Below are 16,400 nucleotides of genomic sequence, written 5' to 3' on the forward strand. Positions count from 1 at the left end.
GTTCATGTTGTATGGCCCATTGCTTCATATGCAAAACTGTTTAGAACTGATGAACAATGTTATTTACCAGTAAAGTTTTGGTCTTTAAATTTGAACTTAAACTAGATAGAGGAACTTATCAATAAATTCAGTTTTATTTGTAAATACTCCATCCGATCCATAAGTGTGTCAGGTTCGGTACGACTTTGTACCAACATGGTATAAAATCTGATCGGAGGGAGCAAGTCTTTAAACTTTTTATTGTGTGACGGTAAAATATGCATGTGGCGTGAGCCAAACGGTGCGTGTCACTTTCTTCACAAGTACTTTTTTCCATAACCAATCACTATCTACCGTCGCTATGTTGTCAGCTAATAATCCTGCGTCTAGTGCTCCCTGAAATCCAAATCAGGTTATTTTCAAAAAGGAAAAAAAATAATCCAGATCAACAAATATAGTTTCCACTTGCATTTGATTTGATCCGTTCGTTAAGAATTCTTTTTTATAAAAAGATCAGCTGGAGGTTTTGCAAAGAAAGCTGGTGGGCATGGGCCCGGACGTGGATCATGCCTGGTCCATGCGCCCCACTTATCCATCCAGGAGTAGCAGCTGGCCCAGCTTGCTTGCCGGATGCCATGTGAGATCTTTGTCTCGCAATTGGTTTGCAATTCAATGTGCCCAGCCACCACGGCTTGGTCTTCTGTCCTGCCCTGTCCTGTCACAGAGGGGATGCATCATAGGAGTACCAATTTGCTTTGTTCTGTGCTTTAGGAGCATTATTCCTGCTGCATCGACCGCACACAGCATTAGCCCCAATGCATGCATTGCCTGTCTTTTTTTGGAGGTGTTTGGTTCTCTGTTCAATTCATTAAGACGCCGGTTTTACTCTCTCTTTGGTTCACCGAAACGACGAATGCAAGATGGTCAATTTTGCCTCTGAGGAGTAGAATCTCACTTCACTTCCAGATATAATTTCACTGTTTACTCGCAAAGATATAATAAAACAGTGAACTAGAACTGTATGGGGAATGGCTGGGGAACGGGGTGGTCAAAGATGTCGAGCGGACAGACAAATGCAGTGGAGAATCTAATCCCGGAACAACACGAAAACTTAATTATACGAGAAACCAAACAAGGAAAAGATCAAAAGCGGGAATCATCCTTGGAAATGGGTCAGCCGCTTGCTAGCTCTAGGAACTCGATGTGGTTCTTGCGGATAGGAAACGGGATATGGTTTTTTATTTGCAGCAGGAATCGTTAACTTATTGCCCTTGTCCATTTGCCATTTGCCTGCACATGATACGGTCCCCTTCCCCTTTTCTCTTTTGCGAATCGTGCGTGCGATAGTACTAGTAATACGATGCATGGTGTATATCTTTCCTTCTCGATCTCGCCCTTGCAAATTTTTTACACTTTGTCCTTCCAAGTTCCAACCGCCTTCACCATCATTATCATCGATGGTCACCACCGATCATTTGCTGGGGAGGATCTGGTCCGAGGTGGGTGCAATTGTGCAATGCAATGCAACAAGCTAGTAGTACCAAATTATTTGGGTGGAGCTAATCTATGTCTATCTAGGCAACAGAGCAATGGCCATTGCATCGTTCATGGGTGTGCAAGTTGCCATCGGTTTTGACTTTGGTTGGTACGCCCCATTTGGCTTCTGGATTTTTGTCCGGTTCTTGTGATCTTCTTTTTTTTAAGGGTTCGCGTTATCTTCTGATATTGGATGCTCCTCCTGCAGGTCCGGTCTTTGCTCGGTGAATTTTGTCCGGTTCTTGTTGACTCGCCCTTGGGATGCCATGATTAATTAGCAACTACTACTATCAACAGCTTCCGTTTGTCTGGTAAGTAACATGGATATCATGATGTAAAAAAAGGCAAAAATAGAAAAGAAAAGATGGTGTGGTGGGGACGATTTCAGAAACGAAATTGGAGGGCTCTTCAGTTTCCACCGTTTATCGCCACCAATCCGCGTTCTAATGTCTGTCGTCGAAGCCCAAAGAGGGCACGTCGTACGTTCCGGCAAGAAAGGAAGCAAGCGGCCCTTCTGTAACGAGCTGGGCCGAAGTCGAGACGCAAACAGATGGGCTTTCGCACCTCCTATGGGCCGGCGCAACGAAAGCTTCCTTTTTGATTTCGGTTTATGGCTCAATGTACGATGGATTTCCTTTTGATTTCGGTTTATGGACCAGCGTATGTATGTATGTATGGATGTATGTATGTATGTATGAACGCAAAAGATGGGCTTTACGCGCGCTTATTTTGCCGCTGCTCTAAAACATGGACGACGTACGACAGTGCCAGATGGACTGCATGCATGCCCTGGCAGATCAGATCCTAAAAGCTCTCTGTTCTGTAATTAACTAACCTGCACGCAGCCGAGCCGAACCAAGCCAGCTGCGTACGTATATACATACGCTGGTCCACTGCATGCTACTGTGCGATTCAAAACACCAGCCAGATGTACTGTACCAAATGTACTATACATCGTCACAAGCAGAAGCAATTTTTTTTTATTAAGACAAGACATGGATATATACTCTTTGCAAAAAAAAAAAGACATCTAGAGAGCAGCTGTCCGTTTTCACTTGTTGGCAAATGTAGCACTTTGAATTTTGGAGGCGACGCATGGCAGATGGAGAGTGTATCCTTTCTGCTAGCTCGTGTCGTGCGTATACGTACTTGCGTGCAGCCCGCCCACGTCAGCTCCGCCGGTCGACGGATGCATGCACATGCAGCCCCAGATCGACGGCGCCCCAGATTATTTTGCATCATTCATCGCGTTTGCACTGTATCGACTCCATTATTTGTGGACCACGAAAATAATGGGTGCCATATTTTTTTTATTTATAGAAAATGGAATATTTGTATACGTGTGTGTGCATTTTCCACGTACGGAAAGTACAAATGCATAAGTTACAAACATGTAAGAAGTCGCATGTTTTTTTTTAAGAAGACGGCCGAAAGAAGTCGCATGTTTTTTAGTTTGAGATAAGTCGACCTAATTGACTATTGGATTTTAATCCAACGGCAACCACGTGAGAGAGAAGAGAGTATACGGAGATGACACTCGTATCTTAGACCCATGGTTCTTATGCGTCAACCGATTCAAGTTTTTTTCTTAAAAATTAGGCGTCTGAGATATAGCTACATCTTATAAAGTTTGTCATAGTTTCTTGACAGTCTGGCACAAGGTGCTGCATGCAGCACGTACCGTGCACTAAATGCATGCAAACGGGGTATGCACGTACTCTCCCTCACTTCCTAAATTCGATCTAGTCATGAATTTAGATCAAATTTGAACTAAAGCACGACAAGAGTTCAGGAACGGAGAGAATAGCTTAGCTAGCCGCTCAATCGTTTGGGTGGGCCTGCCACGTAGACACAGACAATCCATCACCATCAGTGCCATATACGTACTCCTACATGGACGGACACGCATACACATGGATGCACAGTGCCGCCAGTAGCTGCACGATATGATGCAGATCGATCCCTCGTTAAGTTGATCTGGTTACACTGTGTGAATGTCTGTGTGGACGTACGTTATGGCATGTATGATCGACGCACGCACGCACGATAGCTAGCTGTGTCTCGAGATCCGCGAAACTCTCTGACTGTCTCTGCGTGCTGCATGTGCATGCATGGGATCTCGATCGGTCGCGTAGTACGGCATACGTAAGTCCATTCCTGCCGTAGGTTCCATAATGCATCCATCGATCCCCTCCATCATCGATCAGGTTGATTTTCAGGCGTGGGGAATATCCATCCAGTCTCGTGCTCCCATCATTCGTCAATTTCCATGCATGCATGCGCCCATGCATTGACTAAGTTGAGATTTGATATGATTTTTTTTTCTCGATCTCCAACGTCCAACGACTCCAAGTTTGACTTTTCAGACGAGACTTCGATCCAAGGCTAGCTTCATGGAGAAAGCAGCTCGATCGTGTACCTGACATGTTCCCTTCCAATTTCTAGCTTGCTGATTATTCATACATCATAGTCAACGACGACCTGCCTGCAATCACTCTTTACCAACCCCGCCGTGGCAGGAACATCAAAGACAATAATACATATATACTGTACGTCCAGGCTCTCTATGACAAGATCAAGGACTCAAGGTGCATGCGCGCATAGGCGGATTCAGCACAAGCACCAAGTAAAGACGAAACAGGGAAATTTGCCTTGTCAGAAGCTAAATAAAGGAGTCATCCTAAATCATTATAAGCTCATGCATGGTCCACCTAATGATCGATCCACACCATAAAACATTGGATCCTAATTAGCTTGCATGGGAAGACAAAGGAGTGGTGGTAGTACTAGGTTACATGCATGGCCGGATGGCGCCCATGATTATAATGCATCATGCACATGGCCCACACAAGATATCCATCCACATGAGAATGTGAGATCGACGGATCGATCGATCGTCCCAACCACCTTAATTTGTTATTACATGTATCACGCTAATCTCTCTTACAAGTGTATAAACCTTTATTTGATGCTGAATTGACTAAAGCATCCCTGCACAGAGTGGAAACGCCCATCTTAAGTCATCATGGTACATGTGATCGGGCTAACTTTACAACAAACCCAGACGTATGCTTGCAAGCAAACAAATATTAATTATTGATAAACAAGATGCAGCAAGTGGGTATATGTGTGTATTAGTTAAATGCACATTTTGCATTGCATGCATGGCGCGCGGTACGAAATCAAACAAAGACAGCTACGTAGGAGCACTAGCTTTTTAACACAAATCAATTGTAAATTAAGGCTCCATTGCAGAATTGGGAGCGAATTATATATGGATACATAATGCACTTAACATTCATGCATGAATAGGTTTTAATTGTGATTTCACTAAATTCTTATTGGCTATACATTCTTGGCGGATTTAATTGAGATTAAGTATGCACTGGCTGGCCAGGAGAGGTTTAGATTATACCATAAATTGAGCTATAGAATCTGGTCAGACAAGTACCAGCATGGCCCATTTATTCCATCATCAAATAGTGGCAATAATTAATATTATACCATAATTGTGAGATGAAGAACCAATCAATGCAAAAAGGGTGTCCAAAGCAAAGGCGGTTCTTAATTTAATCAAAAAAATATACACACAGGAGTACTTACTTACACAATATTAAAAAAAATATTAAAAAAAAAGGCTCAATAGACCCTCTGGAAGCCAGCAGGCCCCATGTGGCATCGCATCATGAGCCTTTTGTTGCAGCCAGCCAAGTTGGGCTTGCGGTGGGCCCGGGCTGAGATCTGGTCCACTTCTCCCTTTCCCTTCCCTTCCAAGCCAATGGCATCCGTTGCAATTTCCACCATAATTGGAGGGCGTTTCTCGTTACAGGCAAACAGATGCCCTGTCGCTTTTCCTGGCAAAGACAAAAAGAAAGCTGGGCACGATGGAGCTCCGAAGCAAGCAAGATTGGTTAGCTAAGAAAAACCACAACCACAAACGGATCGATCGCACTGTTTTCTGACAGCTCTATTTTTCTTGCAAGTTTTTTGAACGGGAACAAATAACATATTCCTTTCGATCCATAAAAAATGACGGTCACTTAATACAAAATTTGTACTAACTCAATATAAAATGAGCGACACTTTTTGTGAGTCTTGTTTTTTTTCTTGCAGGTTCGTTGGCTATTAGTGCTCTAAATTTCGGAGTAAAATGGTAGTCTTACTAATTTTCCTATTCAAAATATATATGTCAAGAAAGTCAATGCGTCAAGATTGTCCAGTACACGCATCGCTGCTGTGCCACCGTACGTATGGTGGGGTTCGTTTTAGTGCAGCATTATTATTCATCCCTCCCTCCCTACGTTGCTTCTACGCAAACTCTACTCCCCCAATCAATTATTCCATCCATCTACACGAACTATACGATACTCAATTATTTCGTCTGCTATCATGTGCAGGTGTAGCCCACACACACAAAAAAAGTTGGAAAAGAAGGAGATGTGGTGCTCCATTTGGTCCATCCATGATCCATCCAGCTAGACGGCCTAGACCTAAAGACTTCTTAGACTGCCGGTTTGCACAGATTAACCACACAATGTCGTCTCCTCCTACGGTATGGGGAAACATCACGTCACACGTTTTAGGCCCATTTGAAACAAATGATTTTCATAGAAATTTCACATGGAAGAATTAAATCTTAAGGAAGAAAGTTCTACTATTAGGAGTAAGAAGAAGAAATGACACATTGGTGTCTCAATACATAAATGGCTGGTTTAATTAACCGGCCGCTACATTTCCCTGCAATTAATTAACCAAGTGGAACCAATCACCGCTTCTGTCCGAAGCTAGTACTATCTCTTGTGAGCAACGCATGTGGCCTTGGGATTTCCTCCCGGAACGTTTATAATTCCTCTCCTTTTCCTGGCTCACACCATAATTGCCTCCCTCCACACACACACACACACACGCTTTGCTTGCTCGAATCCCATTCCCATGCATGCATGTTTTTCCTCTTTCTCGGTCTCACCACAGGTTAATCATTTGGGTTCATCTTGGGAAGAAGGAAGAAACGTCGGCCATGCATGCATTGCACGCGCATCATGCTGGGTACACACGAGTTTTGGCAATGCCTCCTCATGCCGGCCTATGAACCCTATGTAAATGTCTAGGACAATAGAAGTGTACGAATGTATACCTTTTTATGAAAATTCTCTGTGGTTTTAGTTAGTGGAATGTTTTTCCCTCTAGTTTAGGAATAGGAGTACCATATAGCTGGAAATCTATGTAAGAGGAGTGTATGTAGAACCTTTTTTCTTTTTCTTTGCATTTACGGCTGAACATTTGACAAGGTAGAATATATGACCCTAACATCGGTAGGACTGTGGGCATTTATTGGGAAGAAGGCGGGAACGGTATCAAACCGAGAAACCATGCATTGTCGGTTTGCAATCTTGTTTGATTGTTACTTTTACTGCTTTGAATCGACACCCATTCTTTTATTTCCAATCCAGGTCGATGTTTTCAAACCGGACAAACCCGACGAGTTAGGGGTGGTGCAATTTCCTTGGATATCTGTTTCCAGTCAAGCTAAGAAGTTGGTTAAGAATTAGCGAGTACAACCATATGTAGAAACCGTTTCCGAACAACCCGACATGCAGTGGACTGCTCCTCACTCTAAATATAACCTACGGAATAAAAATGTAGTTATGTGTTGCTAAAATCGTAACGAAATATTGCATCCTTTTTGGGCGGTCGAGTTTATGAAAAAAAATTATTCTCTTTGTCCAACAAAAGATGTCTCAAGTTTGTCAATTTTTAGATGTATTTAGACATGACTTAGTGTATAGATGTATTCAAATTTAGTCAAAAGTGAGACATCCTTTGTTGGACGGAGAAATAAAATAATTAGGAATTTCTCAGGACTGCTGGTATTTTCACAAGTAAGGAAAAAGAAGAACCCCTTAAATTAAGAAGGCATCAAACAGCCTTTATGTCCAAGTGACACCTGGAACACCTAGAGACGCAATCTGATCTGACGGTGTCCAATTACTCCAACCTATCTTTTAGATATATAGCAGGTGTGTCCGTGCGTTGCTACGGGTCAACAAAATCACAAATTATTTATTTTCATTTTCTGCGTAGGCAATTCACGGTGCCGTCGAGGTCGGCATGCGGGTGTGGTGGCATCGGTCGTAAGACGGAGTAGAAGAAATCGTGAAAAAAACTGGAAGAAAATAAAATAACGGGCAGTGACATATTGGTTGTAATTTTAACAAAGTTAACCTATGGTGACGATCGTACCATTACCGCAAACTCCAATTTAGTATATTCGTATAGATAAAATCTTATTTTCTTGGAGACCTTTCTTTTGGAAAAAAAAGGCAAGGCAAAGAGAGCCCAAAGGGTACTCCATGGAGTAGTAAGAAAGAATTTAATTCAAGTTACCCCACCCCAAGCCGTTTAATCCCATTCTCTCCCTGGGCCGACTATTTAACAACAGCCTTGTCGCTACCGCCTTCGGGATTTTATTCTCCTCTTCCGCTCCTGATCTCTCCTCCTTCCCCAACCTAACAAGTCTCCACCCCCGGGTCTTCGACTCTCACGATCTTGATCGAGCCCGGCGGAATTCGCCGCGCCAGATGAGGCCTCCGGCCGCGGGAGACGTCGTCCTGCCGGCGGGGGTGGGGCTGCCGCCGATCAGGACGAGGGCGGTGGTGGCCGAGTCTGCGCCGTCGACGCCGCCGGACGCGGAACTCTTGCGGGCGGTGGCCATGGCGGAGGAGGAGAAGAAGGAGGCGGAGGCGGCGCCCACGACGACGACGGCGGCGGCGGACGCGGAGGAGGCGGAGCCGAGGACGCCGACGTCGGAGGAGAGCAAGCTGCGGCCGCCGACCGAGTGCCCGCCGGCGCCGAGGAAGCCCGCGTGGACGCGGCCGCCGTCGTCGGGGACGAAGCGGCGGCTCTGCTACTACGGCGTCCCGCGCGACCTCTCCGCCGTCTTCACGGCGTCCCTGCCGCCCAAGAAGCGGATCCGCGCGCCGCCGCGCCTCATCCCCTGCCGGGCCAGGTGCGGCGCCGACGGATCGGCTCCGTAGGAGGACACAATCCATGGGCGCCATGGTTAATTTACCGGTGAATTCTTGGAGTTTCTTCTGTTCCCCTCTCTAGTCTCTCCGTACGTTCTTCCTCCTCTTTCTTGGAGTCTACGGCCATCGTATAATCTCTCTCGTGCAAATAATGTGTTAGTATTCGATTTTCCTTCTTCTATTTTCTTCTGATTTCTTAGCGGGTTCGCGTGAAGGAGAAAATTGTAGAATTGATAAAGGGTTGTTTATTATTCATATAGTGATGAACGGGAAAAAGAAAAGTGGTGGTAGTAGTAGTACTGCTTGTAATAGAATTTCCCAGAGATCTTGTTAACTGGTGCGTGTATCAGTTCGTTATTTATAACAGCTAACAGTTGCCAAAAATCGTCTGAATTATTCTGCTGTTTTTTTGCTGCCCGTCGACTTTGATTCTCTGACAATTGTGCGTCCCCTCTGATCTGCAAATCGGACAAAAATTTCTGTCCAATTTAACCGAATGGTACGCTAGCATGATCCAAACGTCACACTGGATATTTCGTCGCTCTTCTTGCGAAAAAAGAAAAAACAGTTTCTTTCTTTCTTTCTGTCTTCCCTTGAGGAACAGATGCACGCAGGGAGAAGAAGAAGTTTGTAAGGATGTATGCAAAGCAAAATTGCTCAGGTGGGTAGGATATGGGGGAAGATGGAGGTATGGGGTGGGGGTGTACTTTTGGTTCTTTTGTCCCAGCAAAGCCACTGGCGAGAGAAGGTTTGGTTTGCAGCAGAGAATCTTCTATTCATGAAAACAACATGTCATACTCCAGTTTTTTTTTTCTGCTTCCCCTCCCATCATCCAGATTAAAAAATGAACTAGTCTTTTTTGTGGTTCCACCAGTCCACCCTTCAATTTCTTCTGCCTGGATGGATGTAATGGAGCTTGCGTTTGATGATCCATGGATCTCGCCGGGCCTCCGGCCGGCCTAGCGGAAACTTTCCTGGTTTCTCCCCGCTCCAGTTCCAGATTAAGAAAAAGAAGCCGCCTTTTTCAGCCCCACCCCCTGCAATTTCTTCTGGCAAGAATGGAGCCGTGTTAATTTGATGATCCATGGATCTCGCCGGGCGACCGGCCGGAGGATCGCAAGAAGCTTTCTTTCTTTCTTTCTTTCTCGCCCCCCCTTCCAAGTCGCTGGCTTTCACATGGGCTGTTACGTTTTGCGGTTACAACATGTCCTGAGGAATAGGTCTCCGCCCTCGCTCGTTTTGGCAAAGCCATTATGCATGACAGAGAGCATCCGAGAGACAGGAGACACAGAGAGAAGCAAACTAGCAAAGGCATCTTCCCAAGAGCAGGAGAACGTACGTACGGCCGTTGGTACTTTGGTTTGTGTAATGCATCCGGGTGGCAAACCAGATCGCCCATGGATGGCCCAAGGCTTGCTATTACTTGCCTGACGACGAGCGAGCATCCAACGGGACGGAGCGCCGTAATGACGGTGGACCGGGGACGGTGGCCACTTTTTAATCGAATTGAAGGGCCGGTGGTAATAAGCTGAGCTGGGGTAGCTAGTTAAAAAAAGACTTCTTCTTTTTCCCCCTAAAAATCAAATCTTTTTTCTTGAGAATAAGGAACAGACAGGTTGAGAGTTGTTAGCCAGCCCCAGCCTGCACGTACGACTTGATTGATTCCTTTTTCGACAGTAGACACTTCACTGTTGATCTCTATGTTTCCATGCATGACAATGTCCTTGCCTACACGAAAATTCGTCCAATCTTTTGCTGATTTAAAAAAAAAGTAGTAGTACGAATGTTAGTGGAACAAGAAAGAGCACCGACTGCCAACTTAATTGTCAGGATTATTAGGTGAGCAGAACCTGAAAAAAGAGACGGCAAAACACAGAGAGTCCTAATTAATACACCAACACAATCCGCTTTGGATGCGCCACTAATCCCGATTAAAACCAGGCCATCAATGTCAGAACGGCCATGCACGGATCGTACGCAACCTAGGATTCCTGTGAATTGGGATACGATGCAATGGCACAATACGTGCATGCGAACCATTGACCTTTTTAGGCCAGTCTTTTATTTCTTTCCCCCCTGCACGAACGGCACGTTTTCACGGTAGTAAAAACACCCGAGTCCTTACTACGTACAGTACCAGGTAAAATAAAAACGGAAGGAGGACGCGAGATAGGCGCGTCCGTGACGTCAGTACCACGTAAGGACCGGGCGATGCAGTAAAAAAAAAAATCTAGTGCTGTCCTTGGCTGGCTGCTGCTGCTCTGCTGCTGTTCTTTCAGCTCCCCCTCCATTCTCTGCAAATCCACTGCCTGCTTGCCGTAGGAATATAGCTGGATCACTCTGCTTAATTGGAGATCAGATCAGATCAGGTGAGCATCGTGGATTCGAGCATTTAAGGTGTCTGCCCTGAAGGATGGATTAGATTATACATCTCTCCCAAATGCAGTAGAAACCTGCTGCAATTACCATATCTGAACCCTGACAGAGAAGTGAGGCATTTTTTTAATATAATCTGGAGTAACTTATTTCTGTTTCTTTTTAGGATGATTAATTGGTGGATGCATTTTAAGCAGCTTTTGAATCGTAGGACGTTAGCTAGCCACCCATTATACCTATAGCAACAGTTTTGGAACCTGAATTACTGCTTACTAACCGTTTCTCCCTTTTAATTTTGGGGGAGCAGTTCAGTTCAGGCAAGTTTTGGATCTGAGAGCTGCACACACACCTTTCCATTTAGGGCTACTTTTGCATGCAATGCAGCATTATAAACAAAGAAATTATGAATTAATCTGTACTGTAACCAACCCACCCCCACATGACATGACCCCCTCCCTCCGCCAACACATCTTTTTGTTCAGGACTGACAGCTAGTGTAGATCCAAATGTGGTGGCCACTTTATCCAACTACTACTACCCCCCAGCCACTCTCCGACCAGCTTCCCTTCCAAGATGGCAGCCATTGGTTGGGCAAGGTATCTTTGCACGTTTGTGTACTGGAAAAAATAAAGGCAACTTTTTTTTATCATGCTATGCTAGAAATCGTTCTAGCTTACATGCAATGCGATTTATTTTCATCCTATGTATGCCATTTTAATTGTGGCAATAGAACAAAAATTGTATCGAGAAGTAACATTGTGAAAACATATGAAGTAGAGGGGCGATGATGCACCGCTGCACCCGCTAACTAAATTTATTTACTAAGAAATCTTACGGTGAATTCATTTGTGTGTACTGATTTTTTACTCCTTCTACTGAATGAGGATGTGAAATTGGGGTAAAATAGTTTATGCTTTTTGTCAGACCATCTTCCAATGTTTGTATGTTACTCTTGTTTGTTCGTGCAAAGTGACAACATCGATGCAAAATGGGAATGGCACCAGATCCTACACATCTGCTAGCTTCTTTTTTTCTTCAGGGTGTAGGGAACTGACATGAGCAGATTCGATAGACAGACCCACATCAAAGCAAGAAGAGAGGAGTGACGACCAAAGTGTCAGATCTAGAAGGGGAACAAGCAGCCAGCCACCTCTCGCTGAGCTGTCGATTTCAACATATCTGACCTCGTGACGAAAAGAATTCAAAGAATGAACTCGGTGTGGAACTATTTCACGCCGGTAACCCTTTTTCTCAGCGCCCAACAACTAGGCATTACACCAGGTAGCACAACGCCTAATCAGGAGGCGCTATGTAACAGTCAGCGTGGCCAACTCGAGGCCCACCAGGCTGGTCATGTAGCGCCCAGGTGTTGGGCGCTACATTACCCGTGGCTTATATCCTGCCCGAGCCGAAACCCTAGAGGTATTCTTCCCCACGTCTAGTCCGAAGAACAGCACCCGCGTTCAGTCTCTGCCCCCGCAAAATCGTTGAATCCGGCTGCTAAGTTGCAGGATTTCGCGCCCCCGAAGTGTATCAAGGTACCCCCCCATTTCCTTTAGTTATGTCCGAATAGAATCCGCAGATTTCGTTGGATTTCGTGGTTTTTGGAAAGGGGTTAGTTGTGGTATGATTGTATATAGTTCGTTTGAGTCATAGTGTGTTGGGGAACTCCATGTTTACCGGGTAATCTCTATGTTTTGAACCATACTGTGTTAGAAACCCAAGATTGGTAGGTTTAGTTTGGAGGGGAACCCTAAGAGTGCAAATATTTTTCAAAAGAATGCTTGTAGTTTTCCGTTGATGCTAGGGGCGTTGATGCAAGTTTTCCGTTGTAATACTTTTATAGATGGCAAGAATAGTTCATGTTCACCACGTGGACAAAGAGGCTTTTTTGGGTGGCAATGAGATGGTGGATTTGGAGGAGATAGACTTGGTGTTCGATTCTAGTCCTACATACAGAGCTATTGGAAGAATTGAGAATTGAGTTGAAATGGATGGATCCAAGTGATGTTGTTGAGTTGGAGGGAAGACACAACGTGGGGTTTGGGTCTCACCTCCGTTGGCAGACAATGCGCATCTCTTTCGAGCAACTTTGGGCAACATACAAAGAGACGGTCGCAGAATCACAAGACAAGGCTCTTGAGTTATTTGCTTCAAGAAAGACTGATGTCAATGTGCACATTGTTTTGAACCGTAGTTTAGTTGGAAGGGACTCCAATGTTCGAAATAGGAGTCCGGCACCCATGACGGAGCCTCGGATGCCGGAACCCTCAAATGTGATTACATCGCATAAAGAGTGATGATAATTTGGGTGAAGACAGGGAGGATGAGTTGCATGACAATAATGTTGGTGATTTGGAAGCATATTGTTTGCAAGAGGACATGGATCGGGACCTCCCTTTTCACAGGTCTTATCCAGTGGATTCGGATGACGATGGTCCCGAGGAAGAAGTTGATGAGGATGGGTTCACAGCAGAAGAAGCCAAAGTTCATGAGAAGGTGTTAGGCCGTGATCATCGGATACCATTGTTCCATGATATGAGTTTTGCAGATGATGCCGTTGTTGACGGCGATGAGGGTAATGCGCTTGGACCAAGACCCATTTCATACCGTGATATGAATGAGGATGAGTATGTCATTGAGTCCGGAATGAGGTTCCGAACCCTGTTGGAATATAAGGTATGGATAAAGGAGTACTCGGTTACGTATCATCATCCATACAAGGTAATTCATGCCGACACGAAGCTTCGTTACACGGTTAAATGTGTTGAAGATGGTTGTCCATGGATTGTGCGTGCAAGACCATTGAAAGGAGGGCCTGAATGGCACATTTCAAGTTGTTGTGCAACTCACATGTGCAAAGGAAAAAACATAGATGCCAAGGATGTGAAAATAGATCACCGCCAACTGACCTTGGAATTCATCGGTTACAAGCTTTCCAATTCCATAAAGTCACTTCCGACAATGTCAATCAAAGAAGTAATCGAACTTGTGGAGGCTCTTTTTCATTACAAGGTGAAGTACGAGAAGGCATGGAAGGCCAAGCAAGCCGCATTCAAGATGTTGTATGGTGATTGGGAGAAAGCATACAACCGGCTCCCTAGGTTGTTGGGAGCCATGGCTCATACCAACCCAGGCATGGTTCATGTGGTAGAGCCTTTTGGCCTAAGAACTAGAATTTACAACGGTGCAAATGTCCGAGTCTTTGGCCGTGCATTCTGGGCTTTCGAGCAGTGCATAAGGGGTTTTCAGCACTGCATGTCGGTCATCTCCGTGGATGGCACGTTCCTGACCGGAAAATTCAAGGACACTCTCTTGGTTGCAATAGCTAATGATGCGAACAACCGGCTGTTTCCACTGGCTTTTGCTTTGGTTTCTGCAGAGAATAACGATAATTGGGCATGGTTCATAGGGCTATTGAGAACGAAGGTTATACCTCCACAAATGGAAGTTTGTGTCATCTCAGATCACCACCAAGGCATCCTCAATGCAATGGAGGTTCATTTGGCGGGATTTGCTCCATTGCATCATCGATGGTGCATGAGGCATTTTGTTGCCAACTTTTACAGGGCTTGTAAGAAGCTGGAGTTGTCGGATTATCTTTAGCATTGTTGTCAGGCCTATTTGGAGCGTCGTTTCTCAAACCTGATCAATGCATTGCTGACTTCGCGAGACCTTTCTCCGGGGGGTTTGGAATTTTTGAATAGGCACTTGGCATCATGGTCGAAATGGGCCCGAGCATTTGACGAAGGGGGCTGAAGGTATGGTCAAATGACAAGTAACATGGCAGAATGTTTTAATATGGTCCTCTGAGGTGTTCGTGCATTGCCCGTCACGGCTATTGTTCAATACACATTTGACAAGATGAACGAGTATTTTCTCAAATATTCCGAGGAAACAGACAGGCAGATTGCTGGAAAGAATAGGGCAAAGAAGAAGTACATGTACCCACCGAAGGTGGATGCATGGATTACATTTCAGACCTGAAAAGCGGACTCCCAAACCGCTGTATGCTTTGATAACGATGAATGGATTTACCAAGTGAATGAGCCCAGAGGGACCACAAGTGAGGCTGTGCAGCATGGAGGCAGGGCGTTCGAGGTCTCGCTAAGAACTTGCGAGTGCTCCTGCAAGAGGCCCTCGTTGATTCATCTCGCCTGCTCACATTTGTGCACGGCAGCACGCTTAAGACATGTGGATTATAACCATTCGCTCACCGTGAGGGAGTCGGAGGTGACTATCGAGAAAACTAAGTGGACATGGGAGGGCAGATTTCATCCATATCTTGACCAATCACGGTGGCCCGAGTATCACGGACTTCAACTTTGGCCGGATCTAGAGCTTAAAGTTGTTTCACATGGAAGACGCAAGACAAAGCGTTTTAGGGGTGACATGGATGACTGGTCTTCTGGAGGTCGGTGAGAATGGGGCAACGATATATTTCATGAGCCAAGTGTTTCTGCCCGATGTGGAACTTGCAACGGCGTGGGACACAATACTAGAGGTTGCAGTACGCAACGTGGTAACAAGAGATTGAAAGGAAATGAGGCAAGCACAACGCAGAAGTACCTATCCATGGATTTGGTGGCAACAAGGTCCTAGCCAAGGTTGTGGAAGCCGTACCGGTCCTAGCCAAGGAAGTGGTAGCCAACAATTTTCTAGCCAACAATTTCCTAGCCAAGTAGGTGGTAGCCAACAAGGAAGTACAGTACACGTAGGTACCCAACATGTTCCTAGCCCCCAAGGTGCTCCCCAACAAGCTCCTCGTAAGCAACAAAGGGTGACCGTAGGAAGGGGTAACCAACGGGGGAGGGGAGGGAGATTGAGCCGACGTGGACGTGGCTTCCATGCTCCAAGGCAACAAAGAACTGGTGGAATGTTCTCTTACCTAGCTGGCCCATTTCCGTATGTATAAAAATTCCGTATGTTTTTTTGTTTTTACTTATGCAATTTCTGCGTTGTAACTAACCAAAATGTTTTTGCAAGTATGGTGGTGTCTCAACCTCCGAAGGCAACAGCCAAGTGGGACGAGGAGGAGGGGGACAAGGGTGAGGAGTCGTTATGGTGGCTAAGGGCTGCGCAAGCTGTACGAGAGAGGGAATCAAGGGAAGCAAAGGAGAAGCAAAAGCATGAGGACATGGAAAGAATAAGGAAGATAACTAAGAAGTATGAAGCTTGGGAAAGAAGTTTAGGTGATGAAGAGAGCATGAGAAAGAAATTTGCTGAAACTCACCGGGAGTACTTGCTTATCCAGGGGCTGAAGGAGTCTCACGCGCGAAGGATGCGTCACGCTCAATTTGTTAAGGCAAGTGAAGCCGCAGAAAAGTTGTCCGCTCACAAGAAAAAGGAATTCAATGAGTAGGTGCTTCGTGAAGCTCGTCGTCAAATGGAAGAGGAAGAAGAGGAGGATGAGAAGAAGCGGAAGGGCAAGGGTCCTTGTCCGACTCAATAGTTAGCTCATGTCCTGAACTACTGAGTCGTCGA

General features: G+C 45.4%; 2 protein-coding genes and 1 long non-coding RNA gene across 4 annotated transcripts; all 3 read left to right on the plus strand.

Moving 5' to 3' along the window:
- Positions 1-1,336: 1,336 nt before the first annotated feature.
- Positions 1,337-2,211, plus strand: LOC112271932. Of its 2 annotated transcripts, XR_002965482.1 has the most exons (3): positions 1,337-1,478; positions 1,565-1,624; positions 1,724-2,211. It is a non-coding gene; the product is annotated as an uncharacterized LOC112271932 (long non-coding RNA). The 2 variants fall into 2 exon arrangements; XR_002965481.1 differs by having other exon boundaries at positions 1,337-1,624; positions 1,724-1,734.
- Positions 2,212-7,959: 5,748 nt separating this feature from the next.
- LOC104583738 (histone-lysine N-methyltransferase 2B) lies at positions 7,960-8,924 on the plus strand. Its single transcript, XM_010237023.3, has one exon. The coding sequence runs from the start codon at positions 8,094-8,096 to the stop codon at positions 8,547-8,549; it is 456 nt and encodes a 151-aa protein (XP_010235325.1). The 5' UTR covers positions 7,960-8,093; the 3' UTR covers positions 8,550-8,924.
- Positions 8,925-13,298: 4,374 nt separating this feature from the next.
- Positions 13,299-14,522, plus strand: LOC104584247. Its single transcript, XM_010238455.1, has one exon. It carries the CDS (start codon positions 13,299-13,301, stop codon positions 14,520-14,522), a length of 1,224 nt encoding a protein of 407 aa, XP_010236757.1.
- Positions 14,523-16,400: the final 1,878 nt, after the last annotated feature.

This window comes from Brachypodium distachyon, chromosome 3 (assembly GCF_000005505.3).
Source record: "Brachypodium distachyon strain Bd21 chromosome 3, Brachypodium_distachyon_v3.0, whole genome shotgun sequence".
Taxonomy (NCBI): Eukaryota; Viridiplantae; Streptophyta; class Magnoliopsida; order Poales; family Poaceae; genus Brachypodium; species Brachypodium distachyon.

Excerpts from the sequence above, each read along its gene's own strand:
- LOC104583738 (XM_010237023.3), top strand. The coding sequence starts at position 8,094 with ATGAGGCCTCCGGCCGCGGGAGACGTCGTCCTGCCGGCGGGGGTGGGG.
- LOC104584247 (XM_010238455.1), top strand. The coding sequence starts at position 13,299 with ATGGATCGGGACCTCCCTTTTCACAGGTCTTATCCAGTGGATTCGGAT.